Source organism: Benincasa hispida, chromosome 9 (assembly GCF_027475165.1).
Source record: "Benincasa hispida cultivar pf3 chromosome 9, pf3_genome.v1.1, whole genome shotgun sequence".
Classification (NCBI taxonomy): domain Eukaryota; kingdom Viridiplantae; phylum Streptophyta; class Magnoliopsida; order Cucurbitales; family Cucurbitaceae; genus Benincasa; species Benincasa hispida.
The window spans coordinates 26,849,148-26,873,355 of NC_143486.1; the positions used below are offsets into that span (position 1 = coordinate 26,849,148).

The 24,208-nt window shown below is 34.2% G+C and overlaps 1 protein-coding gene and 1 pseudogene across 3 annotated transcripts; one reads left to right on the plus strand and one right to left on the minus strand.

Moving 5' to 3' along the window:
- Window positions 1-6,861: 6,861 nt before the first annotated feature.
- Window positions 6,862-16,514, minus strand: LOC120085642 (splicing factor Prp18 family protein). Of its 2 annotated transcripts, XM_039041744.2 has the most exons (3): window positions 15,557-16,512; window positions 7,354-7,773; window positions 6,862-7,152 (listed from the first exon to the last, which is right to left on the minus strand). In XM_039041744.2, exons 1-2 carry the CDS (start codon window positions 16,400-16,402, stop codon window positions 7,357-7,359), a joined length of 1,263 nt encoding a protein of 420 aa, XP_038897672.1. In that variant the 5' UTR covers window positions 16,403-16,512; the 3' UTR covers window positions 6,862-7,152; window positions 7,354-7,356. The 2 variants fall into 2 exon arrangements, with proteins under 2 accessions (XP_038897672.1, XP_038897671.1); XM_039041743.2 differs by having other exon boundaries at window positions 6,862-7,773; window positions 15,557-16,514.
- On the plus strand, window positions 9,807-16,480 carry LOC150033709 (uncharacterized; annotated as a pseudogene). Its single transcript, XR_016532296.1, has 5 exons — window positions 9,807-10,743; window positions 10,835-11,196; window positions 12,655-13,108; window positions 13,204-13,324; window positions 13,403-16,480. The product of XR_016532296.1 is annotated as an uncharacterized LOC150033709 (transcript).
- Window positions 16,515-24,208: the final 7,694 nt, after the last annotated feature.

Here is a 24,208-nt window from a genome sequence, read left to right on the forward strand (position 1 = left end):
AGTATATTTTGAAATATATTCAGTTAACTGAAATACATCCTAAACCGTTTTAAATTTTTTATTCCTTAGATAGTAGCTCAGCATCCACTCAGAGGAAACGCGAGCATTCGTGGAACATCGAGTTGGAAAAATAAGTAAAAAAACATGGTAGAATTACAATTGTGGTAAATGAGGGGGAGACGAAGCTGATTTCTCAACATTCGGTACGATTTAGTAATGCGATTGGTGTTGTCGTGAGATCTGCATTTTCAGTACGATGTCCTACTTTTGCTGAGGTTCCAAACAGTTTATAGAATTTTCTAAGAGTCAATTGTTGGTAAGTTATAAGTTTATTCTTTTAGAGCCAATTGTAGACTAAGAGTCATGAACATCAAATATGTTAATTCTTCCTTTATTCTTTTGTAGCCTCATTTCGTGCTTAATCTATCCAGTCAACGACTTAACCATTTTATAGAACATCAAATGCAAAACTCCTTCAAAGAATTTAGAATAGATTTGCACACACATTATAGGAAATGTGGAGATCCGCAACAAGCACGTGCCAACTTGCGTAGCTAGCTTAAAAATAGACCAGAAGATTGGTATTTTTTGTGTGACCACTTCAAGAGTGAAGCGTTTTAGGTTAGAATAATTTAGGGCGTGTATCATTTACTGCATTTACTATTATAATTTTTTTTTTGTTCAAATGTAGGAAAAGTCGAAGACGAATAGAAAGAATAGAGAGAAATTACCGTTCGACCACGTAGGCGGATCGAAGTCGTTCCTGCAAATATAAGCAGAGTTGCAGGCAAAGAAAGGTAAAGAAATAGGACGTGTTGACCTATTTAGGAAACACACTCTAAAGGTGGCAAGTTCGCGAACGAAGCAGCTGAAAAAACACATGTAACATTTTTTGTTTTACTTTCGTGTTGTTTTTCATTTCCAACTTCAGTCGCTCATACTTATACATTTAATTAATATGTCCAGAATCAAATTTTAGAATTACAATCCAATCCCACTCTAGAAGATTCTCAACCACTAATAGGGGATGAAATCTGTGAGTCGATTTTGGGTAGACGACTCGGATATTCAAATGGCCTAGGTCGGGGCCCTAAACCTAAGTCAAGAAGGGGTAACAGCTCATCGAGTTCGTCATCTACTCAAGGAACGGAGAGGGAGGTGAGGGAATTGAGAGCCAACTTTGAACAGTCTCAGTCGAGGATTAAGGAATTTGAAGACGTTAAAAAAAAATGAAAGAGAATCATGCAAGAAAAATGGAAGAAATGAAAAAAAAAATGATTGAAGACATGATACGATCATAGAGAGGAGGGTCATTGAATTAGATATGATTACTTCATTATTTAGTTATTTAATATGTTGCTATCCTGCAGTTATGGTAGCAACGTAGTTATGTCTTAGTAGCTTTATGATAAAGAATTGTTGGCTATCCTGCAATTATGGTAGCCAAACAACTGGATTTTGATGTGTTTTTTTGTCATTTTGTTGTTTTTGTGTGTTTATGAATGTTTGTGAAGTTCGAATTTGTTGTAGGAGGTAGATCGAGTTTGGTTATAATCGTTTTGGAGTTGAATTTGTAGGTTTTTGTGTATTTTTTGATGTATATGAGAAGTTTCATGTTTGTCGGGGGGTGGGTAGAGTTTGATTATACTCGTTTTACTCATTTTGTCGTTGAACTTGGAGTTTTTGTGTGTTTATGAATGTTTATAAAGTTCAAATGTGTTGTGGGGGGTGGGTCGAGTTTGGTTTAGATTGTTTTGGGGAGAAAGTTTGAGTTTTATGTGTATTCGTTCTTGTTTATGAAGTTTGAATATGTTGTGGGCTGGGTAGAATTCGGTTATAATCATTTTGGAGTTGAATTTGTAGGTTTTGTGTATTTTTTGATATTTATGAGGAGTTTCATGTTTGTCTTGGGGGTGGGTAAAGTTTGATTATACTCGTTTTGCTCGTTTTGTCGTTGAACTTGGAGATTTTGTGTGTTTATGAATGTTTATGAAGTTCGAATGTATTGTGGAGGGTGGGTCGAGTTTGGTTTAGATTGTTTTGGGGAGAAAGTTTGAGTTTTATGTGTGTTCACTCTTGTTTATGAAGTTTGATTATGTTGTAGGGCTGGGTAGAGTTCAGTTATAAATGTTTTGGAGTTGAACTTTTAGGTTTTCATGTGTTTTTTTTACAATTATGAGCGTCGGGAATTTCGTGGGGGACGGGTAGAGTTTTTTATTATACTCGTTTTACACGTTCTGTCGTTGAACTTGGAGTTTTTGTATGTTTATGGATGTTTTTGAAGTTTGATTATGTTGTAGGGGGGTGTTTGTTTGATTATAATCATACGGAGATAAGGTTGGACGATTATGACATTTGTGGATATTTTTGTTTATGAAGTTTGAACGTATTGTGGATGTTTAAAGATTATGACATTTGAATTTTTTTTTTATTGTAGGATGTTGTTCGGAGATGAGGTTGGACGATTGTTTAAGATGTTGTGTAACAGACGTTGTTTTCTTTTATGTATTTATTGACATTGTTTTCATTTTATTTTTTCCATGTATTTCTGAAAACAAATTTCTTTTATTTAGTATCAACTTTGTTTTATTGTAGGATCTTGTAACTTTTCATTTATTTGTTATAGTATGAACTTCGTTTTCTTTGTTTTATTTATTATGTGAATCTGTTTGACTTGGTTAATGATGTTTTACAGGTTATTTAGATCAAATTTTAAAAAATTACAAATTATAAATTAAAAAATTTAAAAGCCAATATTCAACCATTGAAGGAACTCCCCATTCATATTTTAGCGCGTCGGGAGTTCCCATAACTCCCAACGAATAAAACACACTGTCGGAAGTTCTAACTCCCGACGCATAGAACAACGCGTCCGGAGTTTCTAGAACTCTCGACGCATAAAACAGGTCGTCGGGAGTTGTTTGTTCTAGAACTCCTGACGCATAGAATAGGGCGTCGGGAGTTCCTAGAACTGCCGACACCGTATATTATGCGTCAGCAGTTCTAGGAACTCCCGATGCCCTATTCTATGGAACTTCCGATGGTTTGTTTTATTCATCGGGAGATCCTCTCCCGACGGATTTTTCCCGACCAAACTCCTGACAATCCATCTATCGTGAGGAGATGAACTCCCGACACAATTTCTACCCTTTCTTGGCGATTTGGGGCGTTGGGAGAAGTGTAATTTCTTGTAGTGTCTCTCATACTTTAATTTTTTAGATTGCATCTTTGAAAACATTGTAACATGTTTCTAACATTTCAAGGATGCTTATTCCAATCAATCTATGTTAAATTGTTTTCTTTTAATTTATTGAACAAGTTTCAATTTTATTAAGCAACCTTATTCACTAAATTTTAATATTGTCATGTTGTGGTACAATGTTCCTAAATGACTTAAATTTTCTTATAAATCAAGCTAAGTCACTAAGTACCAATTTCATATCATGAAAGCGTGTCATCAATTATTCACGTATAAAAATAATATAAGAATGTTAAAATGTAAAGGATTAAATTAAGATTTTTTTTGGGTACTAAAAATATTAAGATTTTAAAATAATATGAACCATTAAAAAAATCTTAATTAAAAAAATTATTTAACCATTCATACTAATGATACTTTGATTTTAAACATATATCTTGCTTTCATCTAACTAAAGATATTTTGATTTGAAAATAATTGTTTATTTTCTAAGGAATAAAATAAAGTTGTGAATTTGAAGTATTTTATTTTAAGTATAAATCAAAACTTTACTTTTTAAGTATAAATCAAAACTTTACTTTTCATACCTATTTTATTCTTTTTTTTTTTAAAATTGCACAAAAAGTCATTTTAGTCACTGTCATTAGTTATCAACAAATTTTTTAATTGATACACAATTAAACTTGTGGTTAATACCTTATTTATCAATTTACTAATAACACACGATTTTAGATCACATTTTTTAAGGCTCGACTTTTATCTAAAATTGTAAAGAATTTATACCCAAGGATAGTTCAAAAATGTTTATAAAAGTTTGGGAGTAATATTGCAACTTTTTAAAGTACATGAATATTTTTGAAACAAGAGGCAAAATTCAAGAGTATTCTCTATACTTTAACCATTTAATAAAATAAAGGGACCAATGATAATTTTGTTTTTTTAAAAAAACACACACACATGTATATGGATAGTTTTATTTTAACCGTTGAAGTTTGAAGTTTGTTTCAAAAAAAATCTTAAAAGTTGTTGCAACTAAATTCACAAATACAAAAGTTTATGTTTGCTTATATGTTACTCATGCGAGCAAATCTAAATGCATTGAGAGGTTATCGCTAGGAAAAATCATAAAAGAATAAAATTGGAGGCGCTAAAAGCTCGTTTGATAACCTTCTCATTTCTTGTTTCCTGTTTCCCATTCCATGTTCCCTATTTACTGTTTCTTCTTCTTTAAGAATAAGAAATAGGAATATGTTTGATAATTATTTTTGTTTTCTGTTTCTTAAAGAAAAAGAAAAAGAAAAAGAAATAGAAACAAAAAATTGTTTGAATGTAATATAAAAAGAGAAGATATGTCATACATTAAATATTGGAAAAGATATTATCAAAAGTTTATGTCATAAAATATAAGTAAGTCCCAATGAAAACTAAATATAATAATAAATTGTATCCTATTTTCATATGTTACCCAAATTTGATCGGTACTGTCATCTCTAACTCATGCCATTTGTAATCTAAATATTGAAGAATTTTAAAATTCAAAATTAAAATAAAATATAAATATAACAAAATTATTTTTGTAAATAGAAAAATTAATAAAGAGAATAAATAAAATATAAAAAATGAAAATAAATATGAAAAACAAAGAATAAATAAAAGTATCTTTTGAGAGTTGAAATTTGAAATATATAAAAAAAATAACATACATATTAAAAATTAAAATAAGGGGTCTTTTTAAATTTAAAAAATATTAGCTTTATATACGGTTTTGGAATTTTTTGTTTTAAAGTATAAATATTTTTTTGGAATTTTTTTATTTATAAGAATTTCTTATAAAATAATATATAAATCCAATTTTAAAATTTAAAGTTAAAATAAAATATAAATATAGATTTTTTTTATAAATATAAAATTAATAAATAAAAAATGAAAGATAGAAATAAATATAAAACAAAATAAAAATGACCATCTTAAGACTTGGAACACACAATCAAGAGATGGAAAAAAGTTATGGATATACAAAAGTACCAATGGGCCAATGATACATTTTGCTAAATAAATGAAACAATTTAATATAAGATAGAAACAAAACCGTGAGAAACTATATTGTAGTTTTTCGACATTTGTCCATTTTTTAGGAACGTTCTTCAAATTTTAGAAACAAATGTAGGAACGGTTATCAAACAAGTCTATTTCTTGAAAAATGAGAAACAGAAACAGAAAACGTTATTAAACGGGCCCTAAACTGAACAAAAAAAGACAATAGGTTTATGCTTAGATTTGTCCACATAAATATAAAAAAACATAAATGTAAACCATTTTTTTTTATTAATGAATCTAGCGAAGAAAGCCTATAAATTTTGTTTTTGAAAAAAAATTTAAATTTTAATAGTTAAAATAACACTTTTCAAAATTCGAAGTATAAGCCATTCTATAATTTAGAGATATTTTCGATAATATAACCTATTCACCTCTTAATTTTTTAAATTTGATATATTGCAAAAAGTTAGGGTTCCTTTCAATATTTAATTTAATAGGGAACTGATCGTATCAATGACCTTGCTTGACACGATGAATTATTTTTTATTTATAAATTTAAAAAACTAGACTTATTTTATTTTAATTTTTCAATGCATATTTTCCCCTCAACTTTTCCCTATACCCTCTTTCTATATTTTTAAGTTTTCCTATCCTCTCTTTCTAAGATAAATTACACTTCTAATCCCTAAAATTTAATCAAATTAATTCTTAAATTTAAAAATTAAATATCTCATTTGATAACCATTTGATTGTTTAATTTTTTTTAAAAAAATTAAGTATATTTTATCCACATTTCTTACAATGATTCACATTTTTCTCAAGTACAATGGTTGAATTATTAACCAAATTCCAACAACAAAAACAACTTTTTGAAAGTCATTCATTTTAATTCTCAAAATTTGACTTGATTTTTAAACAATTGATAAAAACTAGATAATAAAAGTAAAATTTGGAAGTGGAAGTTAAAAACAAAAATAAAAAACAAAATAGTCACCAAACATATCCCAACAACCAAGTTTTCAAAGCTTGATTTAAATCCAAGTTAATATATTAATTATTTAACTGAAGGGTGACATGACAACTCATTTCTCCTCACTTTGGTTTATTGTTCTGTATTCTAAAAAAAGAAACTAATTATGAGAAAATAATAATTTTCAAAATCAAAGTAATAACATTTATATTTAAAATTAAAAAAAAATGATTGCTTTCATTTTATTAATATGTTGATTTGAGAATAATAGAAAAACTTATAAGATCAAAATAAAAATTTGGAATATTTGGGTAGAACAACACAATTAATTCCTTTTTAACAAGTACTTGAAATAAATTTACTTCCAATCAAACAAATCCTAAATTAATATGGTCTCGACATTTCTAAGTTCTAAAGTTTTTCCTTTTTCTTTTTCCCCTCTTTTGAGTAATTCATTTTTATTTCAAAAAGAACGGTAGATTGAAAAAAACACCTTTCAAATGGGAATCCACCATTGTGATATCGACTTTATTTATTCCTACTACACTTTGTCATCCTACTCAAAATGCTTGACATTGCACTCAATTATCTACCTTAAGCAAAGCAACAAAATATTAGGTAAAGACTTCAATCTCAATCGGTAGCCAAAGCCAAATGAGTAATAGTTTAACTAGTATAAAGTATGTAATCTCGACCAAGAAGTCCAATATGAATCTCCTTGGGAGATATTGTCAGAAAACAAGATCTCAACCAGTACTTGGACATCGACTTACTGACTACCAACTATGCTGCTGAAGCTTCAAATTACATATCATACAGACATAAAGAATGGCAGCGAGGAGAGGATCTTCTTACCAGGTAGCTATCTTCTGGGGCCACCCTGATTCGAAGCACTTCGTCAGAACACCCTGATTGCCTCCCCCAGATTCTCTTCAGATAGCATGGACTGCAGGTCATTGTGGTTCACAAAGTTGTTAAATTCTATGGCTGTCGACAAAATGTCGTTAGAAAGTATTTGACGTTGACAGACTTCAATCTCAAACAGTAATCAGAAATTGACTCAACGACCAACAAACTACGTCGAAGAGCTTTAGATTACATATCATGAAGACTGTAAAGAATAGCAGCCAGGAGAGGATATTCTAACTTGCTAGCTATCATCTGAGGCGGGCATGATTCGTAGCCTTTCATCAGAACCCGGCTTGCCTCCTCCAGAGACTCTCTCTTCTGCTAGCAGAGACTGCAGGTCGCTGCCGTTTGCCAAGCTGTTAAATTCTACTGCCTTGGATGGCATTGTTGGATAGCGCCGTTGACAGAACGTCATCAATCTCTTGATTGATTGCAAGTATTTCCTTGTTGTTTCATCATTCATGATATGAGCCACACTATTGGTGTAAATCTTTTCACGAGCTGAACGTTCGTGAATACCAACCATAGTGACACCAATAGGCCATGGGGCATTTCCAATGGCCATCTTGATGTATTGATCCATGGCAGCTAGATAGTCTCGTTTCATGCAGCATTCGACAACTACCAACAATGCTTGCCGAATATCGTCAGGAAGAACCTAAAAGAAAATTTAATAATACGTTAATGAAAAGTATCTGCTAAAAAGGATACCTCACAAGATAATTGATTTCAGCAAACCCACATCACAGTTCTCTTGTTTCTCAGCTCTCACAAATGTCAAGTTAAATCTAAGGACATTGTCGTGAAAGCCACAAAAAGAGCACTAAACATAAAAGATCAATGAAGTTTAAAAACACCGCAGTGCAATAATTAATTCCATATAAACATGCTTCATGCCAGAAAATTTTATCATGAAGAAGCTAACCTCAGATAAATAATTAGAAATAAAAAATTTCTATTCAAAGTATATGTTTGTCACATACATAACATTTGTCAAATGATGTCAGTGGTTCGCTATGAACCAGTAAAAAACAAAAAAAAAAAAGGAGAATGAATAAGTAATAGAATAGTAAATTTAAAAAGGGAAGTTCAAGAATGACACTTGCATGTGGTTGACAAAAACGATACTTCAATTGAATTAATTTAATGAAAACAAAAAATATAATGCACATTCCTCACTCCTCAGCCACCCCTGGGAGGGAGGAGGGGGAGCCTAGCAAGTCAAATAGTGCAATTGAAATTAACAATGCCAGCCCACAAACACCCAAGGCTTATTATTCTCCAATGGTTCTCCCCGAGTTCAACAGCATAGACATCTGAATCTCTGACCTCTTAGTTAAAGGTATGTTCCGGTTGGCACATGGGGTTATATGGTTGTAAAAAGTGTTTTAAAAGGTGTCGAGGTGAGGCGCAATTCATAAGTCAGCACACGCTTTCCATGAAGCACCTGGGCACGAAACGTGGGCTTCTCGTAACATTTAAAAAATAATAATAATAAATAAATCACGTACCCTCAAAACGCAAGAATTACTGTGCTTTATGGTTTTTATTTTTTTTAAAAAATAATAATAAACCTAATTGCTTCAACATAAAGTAAAAGAAGTCGAGCCGTTCTATATTCACTTCATGCTGCATGACGGCATTAAAGCTCTGCCATCTTCAGTTTCACATTCACTTCATCAAATCACCATCTCTGTTTTTTCTTCAAAGAGAAGATTAAATGCCACCGGTGGCCGGCCACCCTTCTTCTCCTTCAGTCCCGAATCTCATGATCACAACAGCCACCCTTCTTCAATTCTTCTTCAGTCAGTCAGAGTCCAATTTTTTGGATGGTAAACCTCTGTTTTTTTTTTTTGAGAAAAAACAGAGAAGAAGACAGCAGAGCAGAAGCATTTGAAATGTCTGTTTTTTCCAACCTTCAATCATCTCAATAAATCACAAATTGCACGGTTTGTCATCTCAATCGGCCTTAACTGTTTTTTAAATCCAAAAACGTGTTCTATAAAGTTTGTTCTTTATTTTGTTCTAGCCCCACTTCTTGAAAGAGTACCACATCAGTCATCAGACTATCACAGAAAAACGACGGCCACCCTTCTTCAGCCACGAAAGCAACATTCAGATTCCAGTCCAATTCAGCCACCATTCTTCTTCAACTCTCTTTCAGTTCAAGTCTTATTTTTTGAAGATTAAACCTCTGTTTTTTGGTAAAAAACAGAGAAGAAGACAGCATCTCAATAATCTCAATAATCCTCAACTTGAACGTTAGCCAAGCCAAGCTTCGATCATCTCAATAATCCTCGACTTGAACGGTTTGTCATCTCATTTATTCTTTAAAAGTTATGAATTAATTTTTTTTGTGCCTGAATATTTAGTGGTAGCAAATAGCAATATAGTATAAAACAGGACATTTTAGAGAGGAGAAGTTTCACTTGTCATGGCCTATTTAAATAGCTTGGTTTACTCGTTTTGGATCTTTTGGTGCATAAATATTATTATTGGCAATAGACAGTAAGTCGTGGGCTTGGTGACTGTCCTATGAGTTTCTTGTTGTGTGAAATTGGTCATCAGTGATAGAAAGTTTGGTTTAATGTTATCTGAATTAATAATTTTGAGAGCACAACTGGGTGATATGTCCATTCTCTTTTTTCTAATAATTGTTTCATTGCATGCATTGGGATTTTCATAACGTAGATGGCTGAGGATAATATAAGAAAAGATCCGGCATGGAAATATGCTCGATTGCAGAATGACAAAGCTATAAATACATTCATGTGTGGGTTTTGTTCAAAAATAACCAAAGGAGGGATCTAAAGGATGAAACATCTTGTTGGTGGATACAGAAATGCCACAGCCAGTAGAAAATGTCCGGATCACATCAAGGAGGAAATTAAAGAGTATATGTCCAAGAAAAAGGACATTAAAGAACAAAGAAATTAGATTGTGGACATTTATGTAGAAAATTATGGTATCAAGGACGAGGATGAAGATGAAGTGATGGTAAGCAATGTGAATAAAAGAGCGGCACCAAGTGGACCAAGTTCAAAGAAGCCAAGACAAAAGGGCCCAATAGATGCATATTTTACACCGAACCCAGAAACTGGGGTTCAAAATAGAAAGAATGACGAAGGAAAGAAAAAACAAACGACAATGAATACGGCCTACAAAAGGGAAATCAAGGAGCACACCATCCAAAGGATTGCTCGATGGTTTTATGATGCTGGAATACCTCTCAACGCTTGCAGTTATGAAAGTTTTGCCCCTATGATTAAAGCAATAGGGCAATTCAATCCTAGATTGAACCCACCATCTTATCATGAATTGAGAGTGTCATGTTTAAAAAAGGATTTAGGTGCCACTCAGGAGCTCATGAAGAGTCATAAGGTGGAGTGGGTCAAAGTTGGATACACTCTTATGGCTGATGGATGTATGGATAGAAAAAATAGGATATTAATTAACTTTTTAGTTGATAGTTCGAAAGGCACTATGTTTATTGAGTCAATTGATGCCTCATCGTATGTAAAGGATAGGAAGAAAATGTTAGAATTGCTCAATAGTTTTGTAGAGTGCATTGGAGAAGCTAATGTCGTACAAGTTATTACCGATAGTGCCTCTGCAAATGAGATGGCAGGTAAGAACGCAAAGTACTAATTACTTCTTTTGAAATTAGCTAGTACCTTGTTGCGAGACTATTCTTATTTTACTTTGGTAATACTTGATAGGGAGACTGTTAGAAGCAAAACGACCACAATTAGTTTGGTCACCATGTGCCGCTCATTGCACAAACTTGATGTTGGAGGACATATACAAGATCCCCAATATTTGCAAAGCATTAAAAAGATGCATAGAGATTAGCAATTTTATTAATGTACGACCGGGATTGTTAAATATGAAGAGACGATTTACTGATAAAAAAGAGTTGATTAGACCAGCTAAAACTTGTTATGCTAATGCTTGCATCACATTATCAAGTATACATCATCAAAAGAACAACTTGAGGAAGATGTTTACTTCAGATGAATGGAAAAATAGCAAATGGAGCAAGGAGCAACAAGGCAAGAGAGTAGTTCAGACTATTATGTTGGCTAGTTTCTGGATTTTTTTTTAGAAAAGGAAACGGCCTTTATTAATCATTAAGATACAGTACAGGGAATGTGTACTCAAAATCAAGGCGAATACAAAAACCAAAATTAAAACCAAAGGATCAGCAGGTGCACCCGATCATCTCAACTAGGTTGACACCCCCATAGCGCCCTCATCATATCCAACAAAACTGAGGAAACCTTATAAAACTAGCAATAAGGTTAACCACAACAAAAAGAGAACAATTAAATGCTTCACAAGCTAAAGCTGCAAAAATCCAAGAACACGACAAAGATGACAATTACAACAAAAGTGACAAAAAACTAGAGATGCTGCCACATCGAACAACCAAACTAGAAGAGCCGCTAGCTATGCTTCCATTTGAATGAATGCCTGCCAATTTAAACTTATGTCTTGTAAGGAGTAAGCTTCAAAACATTTAGAGAGGGAGCACCAAAGAGAAACATTAAGCTTTGCCGCCTCAAATCGAGCAAACCAAGGAGTTTCCTTACCGTTGAACACTCTGGTTTCTTTCAAACCAAATTTCAGCCAACACTACCTTTATTCCATTAATCCAAAGTAAATTTGAGTTTTTCTTGAGAGTTGTTCCAAAAAGTAGTTGTACATTGCTTTTGAAGGAATTGCCGAAGACCCAAGAAGTGGTGAAGCAATTGAGAAATGCTCTCCAGCAATTAATGGCGAAAATACAATTGAAGAAGAGGTGTTGAAGATCTTCCTCAGCTGATTTGCGTAGGACACACCAATTGGGGGAGATATAAAAAGAAGGCAGCTTCCGCTGCAGCACAGAGGAGTAGTTAAGGGCTCCAAAAAGCATTATCCAAATTGTTATATTAACTCGCCTAGGGCTGTTGGACTTCCAAAGACCCTTTTGAAGGCTAGCTGAGAGTGGAGAGGCCAAAGAAAGGTGGTTTACTAGTGATTTAACTGAGAAGGAGCCATTATTTTCAAGGGACCAAATTTGAGTATCTTGCCTACTGTTTACTTCTTTCTTGACCAACAAAGCTAATAGGATTTGGAACTCTAGGATCTCTTTTTCCTTTAAGGCTCTTATGAAGTTGATGGACCATCCATGAAGAAGTGTGAGAGTCCCAATAGTTTGAGACTGAACCATTGGGGTTGGTGGATAAACCAAACAAGGAAGGGAATCTGTTTTTTAAAGGAGAAGAATCCAACCAAGGGTTTTGCCAAAATGCAATTCTATTCCATTTCCCAATTTAAAGGCTGCCAAATTCTCAACTTTCAACCATAATCTTGAAATACTTATCCAAGGACTGTAGAGACTACAATGAACCTTGCCGGATGTGTGCCAACCAAATTGGCTACTGCCATGAATATTTGTGATGACTTGATTCCACAAGGAGGTTTGTTCTTTCATAAACCGTCAGCCCCACTTGGCTAAAAGGGCCAAGTTTTTAGCTTTCAGTCCTCCTAGCTCGAGACGGCTAGTTTCTGGACTACAATTGTTTTTGCTCTTAAAATATCGGGCCCACTAGTGCAAATACCTAAATTGGTGGATGGTGAGAAGAAGCCTCCTATGGGATATATTTATCTGGACAGAGCTAAGGAAGCTATTGCTAAATCCTTTAATGATAGGAAAGAAAAGTACAAGGACATTTTTACAATCATTGATAGAATATGGGAGCTTCAGTTGTACCGTCCTTTGCATGCAGCGGGATAGTATTTAAACCTAGGATTCTATTATTCGAATCCTAACATTCAGGAGGAGGATGAAATAGTTAGTGGGTTGTACTCGTGTATAACAAACATGGTTGCTTCATTAGACATACAAGACAAGATACTTGCAGAACTATTGTAGAGCTAAGCAAGTACAAGAGAGCTGAAGGATTGTTTGGACAAACTTTAGCAATCAGACAACGAGACAAAATATCTCCAAATAAACCGTAATTTTTAACTTTTTAAGTGTTTAATAACTAAAGGATTACTCAATTACAAGCTATTAATATATATATTATTGGTTTCTAACTATAGTGGAATGATGGGATAACTTTGGACAATTAACTCCAAACTTGCAAAAGTTTGCTGTGAGAATTTGAAGTCTTACTTGTAGTGCCTCCGAACGCAAACGTAATTGGAGTGTGTTTGAGCAGGTTATCTTTCCTCTCCTTAAGCATATTGAGAATTAGTTTTTATAGTTTCAATGACAATGAAACTTTTTAACTTTGTAGCTTCATAGCAAGAAACGAAATAGGCTTGCTCAAAATCGTCTGAATGATTTAGTGTTCATTAAATACAATAAAGCATTAAAACGTCGATATAGCCTTCGGGATATTGTCAACTCCATCTCTTCAAAAGATATTTGATAGTAATGAGTGGTTGATTGGAAGAATGGATGATGATTCTGAGGAGGATGAGCTTATATTCAATGATGATTCTTTAATGTGTGGTGATGTTTCAAGAGCTGTTGGAGCCAAAGAACCTGCCTACTATTCTAGAGCTAGTACCTTAAGAGCTAAGACTAACGTTTCATGTCCACCCTCGTCCTCCACACAGCCACTGACACAAGCCACCCCTACACGAGTAAATTTAGATGACTCTGAGACGGAAGAAGAAGATACAAATGGCTATAAGTCCAACGATGGAGTGAATGAAGATGAGGACCAATTTAGTGATGATGTGTTTGGTCTTTAGGACTCTAAATTTTATTTGTGATCGTTGTTGACTGTTGTATAGTTTTGTGCTTTACTAATATTATAGCATTGGTTATCTTTTATATATTGTAGTTAAGCCTCATTTCTTCCTATGAAGGTTTTCTATTTTGTATACACACACACACATACATATATTTTTATGTTTTTATACATAATGCACCTTTAAAAAAAAACCTGCGCCTTTTTGTGCACCTTACGCCCCGGGCTTTATAAAACACTGGTTGTAAACTTGTGATATATGACTCATCAGTTGGCAATTAGAAGGGGGCAGTAACTCTGAAACAGGTGGCTAGAGCCAAGGGTCTAACTGAAGAGGTTGTCAGGCCAAAAGTTAAGCATTCAACCATGCTAATAACAAAACAGGCAGCAGCCAAATATCTAAACAGTTGGCCATAATCATACACTATAATCGTAAAAAATCTAGTAATGGTTTATTGTCAATATCTACTTCTTACCGCACTTCCAAAGGCAATTGTCAAATGATTACCTTTTTTTTCTTTGGACAATATGTGAGGTGGGGGAATAGAACATAAGACCTCAAGGTTGTTAGTACAAATTCACGCCACTTGAGCTATGCTCATGTTGACATTTTCGAATGGTTACCTAGAAAAGACTTGAACTCCAATAGGATCATAGTGTCAATTTGAATGGCATTCCTAAAAGCTTTTGGAATGACTTTTGGATGGGTACTGATCCATTTACAAATGCTTTCCCAAGGAGATTTTCTATCACCAATTGAAAAACTGCTTCTATCCAAGACATTTATAACCTCCCTAGATTTTGTTTTGGATCTGAAATCAAAGAATGGATCTCTCTCCCATACTTGCTTTCAGCCTTCTACTGAGTGTTCTTCCAGTAAATGAATTTGGCTGTCTGACAAATACAGGGATTTTTTTCCCCTTCTTGCAACTTCTTTTTCAAGGACATAGGGAACAAATGATTCCAAAGAAACCCAATCTTTACAAGGAGATATGTCACTTGAAATATATCCAAAGGAAGTTCAGCTTTTCTTGTAGGATCTCTCTCATGAGAGTATCAAGACTAACAAAACTAATAAAAAAGACTTCCAAATTGGTGCCTCTCCCGAAGACCCAAGTTGAGCTTTATATGCATGAAAGATGTTGAATCCCCAAGCCTTCGCTTCCTCAAGTGCCAGTTAGCTCAGAAACTGCCGAATTACATGCACTTAAACTGCTCGTGCCGAGTGGCTCTTCTCTTTATCATTAACAACCTACTCCCTTGGATGCTTGATAGTAATCGTTTCAGAAAGAGAGAAAGTTCTTTGGATACAGTTTGATAGAACTACTTTTGATTGTTAGGGCTAGAGATGAATACATTCAACAACAAAAGCAAGTTCTTAAGCAATCTTTTGGATTCTCTTATTTTTGTGGCTTTAGCTCGGTGTAAATTCCACGCTCTTTTAACTCATCCATTTAGTACTCTCTTATTCACTTGGAAGGGCTATTTGTAAACATCTCTGACTTGGGACTAACTTCCCTGCCTTATTATAAGCCACTGGCATCACTTTATAAATCTACATGTTCAGAGAGGGGGCCTTTTCACCAGAGCACTAGCGGAGCGAATGAAGTCTAGATATATCATGATGCAGCATCATCAAGAAAATGGAACATTCAACAAATCGACTATATAACTAAAGGGGCAAAAATGTACCTTCTTCCTGCAAAACTTGAACAGAGGATGTAAATAACGAGCACACTGCTTGAATGTTGCTACCATAGACTTCCCTTTGGCCGTCCGCTTCTCTGCTTCAGGCATTTCATCCAACTCCTGGTTCCACTCGTTCAACAACCTCTTAAAAAACACCAATATCTTATCTTCCTCACATAACTCATCAAAATTAGCTTTCATTCTATTTAAATCTTTGTCCGCATCGACCCCACTCGAACCCCCATCGGCACTTTCTTCATCAGCCCCACCTCCATCTCCCTCTTCCCCAGCACCATCCTCCTTCTTCTGCCTCTTCCTCTCACTCAAAATCCCCGTCTTCTGCCGCTTCCTCAACTCTGCAATATCCCGAAGAAAATCATTCGTTTGCCCCTCGGTCAAATCACTATCCACCTCAAAAAGCCCCGCTTTCAGCACAAACTTCAAACGGTCTAGCCGAGCATCATCATCTTCCCCGAAAATCGTAATGGGCTGTTTCAGAAACCGAAGTCTCCGGATCACTTCCTGTCTGGGAAGGACGAGGTTGTCGATGTTCTGCTCGTCCGTTAGGGATTTCGAAGTGGTGGCGGTGGAGTTGATAGCCACGGAGGAGGAAGTGGTGGAGGCCGAGGCTAATGGATTGGATTTGGAAGATGTGGAGGTGGCCTCAGCGGCGGCAGCGGAGGTGGTGGATTGTCGGAGAGCTTTAGCCTCCAATTCGCGCTTCTCTTTCTCGCGTAGCTGTTGGATTTGCTTCTGTTCGATTTCAGATCGCTTGAAGACGCGCTTGCCGCCGGTTTCGGTGGCTAGGGCTTGACGTTTCTTCAGAAGTTCTTGCTTGAGGAGATCCATTGATTCTGCTGCTTCTCCGTCGCCGGAATCCCGTTAGGGCTTTACTTTCGGAGCTCTGATTGGAAGAGAAAGGGGAAAAACGACTATCGAAAAATAAAGAGCACTAAGCTTAATTGTGATTTGTTCGTCTTGCTTTATCCTAATATGTGAGTTAAATTACATTTTAGTCCCTACTTTTCAACATAATTACATTTATACTCCAAGCCATTATAAATTCTATTCATAGTTACAATATTACTGACCTTTCATAAATTTTTCAATCTTTAACGCAGAAGGCAAGTATACTTATCATCCCCTCCCCACATCGATATCGTATAAGTTTTTCGTCAAACATTCTAACAGATTTCTGGTCTTAAGTATCTAAGTATAATGGTAATATTTGAATTTTAAATAGTACTTGAATGAATTGAGATCACATCTGAATAAAATAGATTTTCAAGATATGAGAATGTGGTTACTAAATACTTAAAATAATTTATAGTTGTCACCTATACCAACAAAATGCACATTTGTTTTTTGTGGTCATCTCAATTGTTAAGTTAAACATTCTTAACATAGAGCAATTCTATATAAGGTGACTTCATATAAATTTTTCTAAGAAGTATGTGAGTGACAATGTCGAAGATGTTACAATCTAGGCTCAAGACAGTACACTAATGTTTTAGCTTTTGAAATGAAATGAGCATTTTTTTAAAAAATGACAAATTTTAGAGTTTCCAAAACAAATGACAAATTTTAGAGCTTTTCTTTTTGTAATGGTTTATAAGTTATTAAACTCCGAAGGAAGTAACAATTTAGCAAATGAACTTTAATTTGAAATTATTTAGTCACTGTTCCTTTTCAAACTTGTAACAATTTAGTCTCTAATGTCTAAACTTTAAAAAATCATTGTTGGGATGTATATCATAAAGTTTCGTAGTCAATAAGTTATTTGAAATAATTGTTAATTACTTTATGTATGTGGTCGATGGAATTTGTCACCTAATTTCAGACCAAATAATTTTAATTGTTCCTACCTAATTTTGCAGTATTGGTAGCACGGGTCGAACTTAGGGAACCGAAGAGTTTCCAAATTAAATGGTTTACAAGTCTAGGTAACCAAAGGGGGTTGTGAGATTGATTGATTGCAATAAAATTTAAAATGGCATAAAAGTAAACATAACAAAGTGAAAATTGAAATAAATATGTGAAAAGACCCTAGCTTGGGTTATTACGAAAAAAATTTCTATTCAATATACTCGATCATCGAATTCTCATTATCATAATTAAATATTTGCTTACATCCAACTGAACTAATTGGAAAAACCAACTAATTGCCCTAATGAACTAACTAGTCCAAATTGAATTGATGAAAAGCATGCAAATTTAAGTTTGTCCCAATTGCATTAAGATCTAAGGCAAAGTTAAGTTGAATATTTATTTCAAGCGCCTAATTAAATATTCATTCAATTCAATCTCAAGTTAGTTAGAACAATACTTATCGAATTTGATTTGCGATTTACCCTAACCTATCGCTTCTTGGAAATCAACATAAGATTAAATGTCACGATCAACATAAGATTATAATTACAAACTACATGACCCATGAGATTCAGGGCATCAACCCCACACATTTAAGGAGTTAGATATGGACAACATGGTAATTTTGGCCCACACACTTAAGGAGTTAGATATGGACAACATGGTAATTTTGGCCCAATTAAACTTATGAGCAATTTGGGAGGGTCAACGAACTGTTGATTTATTATATCCAATAGATACAAAAATATATCTGTAGCGTGTAGAGTGCAGCTATCGGTCTTTAAAAAAGTGACTGACAGTTAATGGAGGTTGGGTATAATTAAAGAATTTAATTAATTATCAAAACACCATTGGAGTTTCTCTATAAAGTCTCTTTGGTAGCTCAACTAGAGATTATTGAGAATCAAATTAATTTTGGGTTAATTTGAATTGTTCAAATTAATTGAGAGAATTAATTATATATGATATAATTAATATAATATATTTGATACATTATAATATAAAGTTTAATTTGAAAGAAAATAGATATTTGAATATGATTCAAATATTAATTAAATGAATTGGATTAATATAAAAATTATAGGTTAAATTTAATATGAATTTGATTTATATTAAATAACCATAGGTTTATTGAGAGAATTTCAAACTATAGATTATATTATATTTGTATGTTATATTAGATATAACATAAAGTACAATGTATATTATATGATAAGTTAGTTACATTACATTAAATTAAATTAAATTATAAAAAGGTTGTTATTTAAATATAATTTTTGAATTAATTTAAAAAGGGGAATTAAAATAACTCCTCCCTAATTCTCTCAATTAAATCGTGAGATGGTTTCTCAATTAGTGCTCTTCTTTCCTAGAACACGGAAGATCTGTGATTTTTCTCCTACCGCTTCCCAAATCAATCTTAGAGCAAAAACTCCCTCTCAAAAACTCTTTATCCCTCTCCCACACATTAATCACAAAGTCCACAAACTCTTGTAGATTCTCATCCCAAAGGAGAATACAGAGGTTTCCGATTGGTGTTGTCCGTTTCTGGGTGGTCATTGTTTTTTTGTGCAATTTTAAGGAGAAGAATTGTGAAGAAATTTGTGACTTCAAGGGTAAGTTTTCTTTAAAAACCCTAATTTCCTCTCTATTCTATTTTCTTTAAGCATGCCATTTTGCTGAATACATAATGTTTTTCATCTCTATAATTTTATGTTTCTATGAAAAAATAAAATTGGAATCTGATCTTGTTCCCACACGATTTTCACAAACTTTCAATTGGTATCAGAGCGGAAAATTTTGAATCCCAAATTTTAATTTTCCATAATTAAAATTTAGAGTGATGGTGGGTTCTATTTAATTACTGTATTATATGATGAATGTGGGGGGTTTTCACACTATGGACATTTTCGAGACCGACTTTGAGTTTTTGGTTGTCTATTTTACAAATTCGATATCTAAGGGCCCGTTGTCTTTGGGCGTTAATTACAACGAGTCTATAACTTCATGTTCGAGTTGTTCGTGTTTTGTTCTGGCGAAGATTTAGAGGATACGAGGCCAAAATCAGAGTTTTTTGGAGCAGATAACCATTGTACGGTACTAATCTGTACAGTAGCACCATGATGCTGTACCCTAGCGTCATGACTCCGATGCGGTGACGGAAAGATGTTTCTGTAGCGTCGCGACACTCCGAGACGCGAAGGAGTGCGCACGTTTGGGTTGGTTCACTTATAGTTCGCGTGGTTGGTCCGATTCACCCGCGGTTCGAAGTGTTAGTTCGATCCAGGCGATCCATAAGTGATTTTCTATGTTTTTTCTATTTATTAATATAATAATTATTTTTTATTAAATAAATTAATATAAATATTATATTAGTTTAATTAATTGTTAGAAAGCCAATCCTGATCCAAAATGTATTTGTTTATTTATTTAAATTATGCATCAAATGTATGATTTAATTTTATAATGTATGTCATATAGAGAATATCCACCATAGGCTATGCATAATTTATGCATCATGATTATTATATAATGCTATAATATAGTTGCATGATTTATATGATAGCATGCACGTGCATCATATAATATAAGAGTGGAAATATATGAATGCATGCATTAATAACATTACCATGCATCATTTATATTATAGTGGTTATAATATATAGTTTGTATGTATGAATGAATGTTGTTAATTATTTTCATTATTTTAGTCTATAAATGTTATGTATGTTAAGTATTGCATGAAGCATGACATTACTTTAGGTAATTTATAAATGAATTTTTTTTTTTCCAAAGTATGTCATTTAGATGCAATCTTAGGGTTTTAATTTATTTCATTTATACTTTATAATAGTTATAAATAAATGAAATTATAAATTAAAATCTATAATAAAGAATTGCATGGTCACATAGGTTAAAAAATATTTTTTAAATAATTTAAAATATGATTCACTTTAGACCTATGATCATATTATTTCTAATAAGATTAGAAATATGTTTAATCTCTTAATTAATTTAATAGGATTAAATTGGTTAATATTAAAAGATTAAATTTGTAACAAATGTATCTATAAGGGACTTCGTCTAAGATTAGTTCTGTTTATGCTGGAGTATTTAAGTTGACGAAAACAGAACACCCTACCTGGGAAGGGACCTGGAAGGTGAATTAGATAGATTTGTTACAAGCATGCAATGATTGATTAAAATTTATTAAAGTGTTTAATGAACAATAATCAATATTGTTTAACTATCCAAAGTAAATGTTACATTGGGCAAAGTTAATAATCACTTAGTAAAAATCATTAGCATATTTTTCTAAGTTAACTAACCCTAGGTAAAACACTCAGTGGGAGGAAAATTGGGTATATGATACTTTATTTTTCCTATCACATTTCTCCCTAAAAGTTCACATGTGAGACTGATACTCGACCTCGAGGTACCTTTCCTCGTGTCCTCTTACGAGTGGTTTCTCCCTAAAGTCTCTTGTCCTGTAGTTTATAAATAGTATGTACGAACACTTGTGTTGTTAATATATGATATTTACTTCACATCTTGTATTTTGCTCGGTTAATTTTTTTTTTGCTTTACCACAAACCAATAAACATAAAATCCCTGGTTATTTGTATGTGACTCAAGCATGAATGTGGTGACATACAAGTAGATCATGTCTTGAGTGATAACCAAAATGGTCTGTAGTAAATGGACAAAGGAGGGAAACCTTATCCTGGTAACACTATGGACGCGGCTCGCATTGTGGAATGGTCACAAGTGTTGTGACTTGTCACAGATGCTTTGATCCTGATCATTCGTGTTAGGGACATGCGAGCGGAGGCGTCCTATATAAAGGGTTTGTATAAGACCTGACCACGAAGTGTTAACGTCTTGTTATATAACATTGTTCATGACAGAGACTTCACTTCATTAAAGATGACCATAGACATGACCTCAATCTTGAGTGATTTGGAAACTCCTGCCATTGAGGGCGGTCCTTTGATTTGTATGGGTGCGAGTGGCCAGGTCGCCGATTCAAACCTACCATTTTAGGGATTCGTCTAATTTGGGAGCTGGGAACTCAGCTACACAAGATGAAATTCAATCCTTCCCCGAGGTAGGGGTAAGTAAATAGATGGATCCCTTAAGGGCTGATTCCAGGGCTTGAACGATGTGGCACGACACACATTCTCTTGGCCCGAGAGGTGTTCATACATAGTTGGACTATGTTGTATTGTTCATTAGAGGAATCAATGGTACTTAAGGAGTGAGATGTAATTACAGGGGTAAAATGGTAAATTGGCCTAGCTGTACTTACGAGCATATGTGAAGGGTCATCGTACTCATGATTGGTTATATCCAATGGACATAGAAATATATTTGTGGTAAGAAGAGTTCAACTATTGGTATTTGTGGAATCACTGACAGTTAACGAATGGTGGATCTCGTGGCTAAAGAGTTTAATCAGCTATTCACGTATCATTGGAGCTTCGAGTCACAAGTCCATTAGGTCCCCTGGGTAGCTTGGATAAAGTCAAGAACCAGTGTTTGGGTTAATTTGAAATGTTCAAATTGACAACAGAAAGTTCAATTATATATGATATAATTGGACTGGTTAATTATATATGTTATAATTGGCTAAATGTATGAGATACATTATTTTGGAGGAAATTAGATATAAATATGATTTATATCAAGTAGAGGAGAAAATACTATATTAGATATGCGATATCAAACTATAGGATATAAATATAATATGATTATATTGATTGATTAATTATATGATAATTAACCAATTTTTTCCATGTTCGGACATGGGTAGTGGGCATCGTTGGTTATGGTAACCGATAGGTTAAAAATGAAAAGAATTTTTCATTTTGGGGGGTGAATTCATTATTTTTTACCGCCCAAAAGAATTCGTGAAAACAATCGCCCGAGAGCCTATACGATAGTAGCTCTTCTGTCTAAACGATCGTTTACCTCACGATTTCTCTAAACGATCGTATACGTTTTTCCTAAACGATTGTTCAACTTTTCATACACGATCGTGTAGCTCCTCTATGCGATAAGCATTCCTGCTATACGATAGCACTGTATTATCTCCCACTTGCTTATCGTCTACACGACTCATTATCCTCTACCCTCTACCAAATTCACCAAAGCCCACTCTTTGGGTTTTCACTCCGAGAATACTCGGGGTTCATTAGTGGTGGTGTCGTTTCCACTGCAGTGTTCGTGTTCGTATTGATCGTGCTGTTGCAGTCGACGTTCTCGTCGGGTGTTGGTGGATCTGTTGAAGGGATCCGCTGCGTTAGGGTTCAGAAGTTCGAAGAGAGTCTTCAACTGGTATGGAACTCTTTCCCTATTATTCTTTTTTTTCTGAGCATGTCGATAATTAGATTAATGTGCATAACTGTATGTGTTGAATGTATATCTTTTATATTTCGGTCATTGTGAAATCGGAGTGATCTAAACACGCTCATGGAACTCTCGGTATGAGATCCTTCAATTGGTATCAGAGTCAGGTTTCTGATACTCTGATTTCATCTGTTGCAACAAAATAACATATACATTCATGGTGGGTGCATTTCTACACTGTTTTAATTATTAAATCTGCTATGGATGTGCCGGATTAATGGATGTTTTCAGGATGAGTAGCTTCGGTTTGTTTAAGATCCTTTTACATTTACGGTTATTTGTAAAGGCCCCTGCGTTTTTGGGCATTAATAATCGTTATCGAGTATGTATTCAAAGTTTGTTTGAAATTTTGAGTCGTTCGTCGAAGTTCTGGGCAAGCATTGCGGCTCTTCGAGGAAGGAGGCGATCTAGGGTTGATCGCATCGTGCAGAAGAAGTTCAATGTGATCGTTGTCCATCGCATTGTAAAGATGAAAGAGTAGGCGATCGCAGTTGAATGCATCGGTTAAACGATGGGGAATGCGATCAAGAGTTGGTCGCATCGGGTTACGATCAGGTACGCGATCACTGAGTATCATTTAATGAGCGCCCGCGCTAGACGATCGTTTAGGTCAGTAAGCTTCATTGCTTAGTTACTGACTAAACGATCGCTTAGCATCGCAAGGTAAATCGTTTACCAAGTTGCACGCATCGGCTAGATGATGAGACACTCGTGTATCATTTAAAGCACACACGTTAGACGATCGTTTAGGTCAGCAAGCTTCGTCACTTAGTAACTGACTAAACGATCGCTTAGTAACGCAAAGTAAATCGTTTACCTGTCGTCGCGCTACACGATCGCATGGACGGTCAAGCTTCGCAGCCTCGTCATCGTCTACGTGATCGTTTGCTTATGCTCCTATCATCTAGTGCACGCTGAACGATCGTCTACCTACTAGAGTTTGCTACATGATGAAGACCTCTTGGCGGTTCAAGACCCGGTTCGCCTGTGAACCGGTTTGCTCGATGAAAAATGTAATAGATAGGGTTTTTCATTCCGGTTTTTGGTTAAAAGGCTCATCCCGGTCCATTAATCCCTTTGTTTATTACATGTGATGTATGTTTTTTATATGTTATATGGTATGTACATATAGTAAATCCCACCTTAGGTTATGAAATGGTCATGCATCATCTTTTTATTGTAATTGTTATAATTTAGAGAAGCATGATTTAATTATGTAGGAGCATGTTCATGCATCATATAACATAAGAGTTATATTTATGCATGCATAAAAAGCATTGCATGCATCATCTTTATATTATAATTGTTATAGTATAAGGATGAATGAAAGCATGTTTGCTTGGTTGTTACACATTATATAAAAGTTATATATATAGT

Coding starts and splice junctions, on each gene's coding strand:
- LOC120085642 (XM_039041743.2), bottom strand. CDS start 16,402: ATGGATCTCCTCAAGCAAGAACTTCTGAAGAAACGTCAAGCCCTAGCC. Junction 7,774..15,556: donor TCAAGTTTTGCAGGAAGAAG/GTACATTTTTGC, acceptor ATTTTCTTTTAG/GTTCTTCCTGACGATATTCG.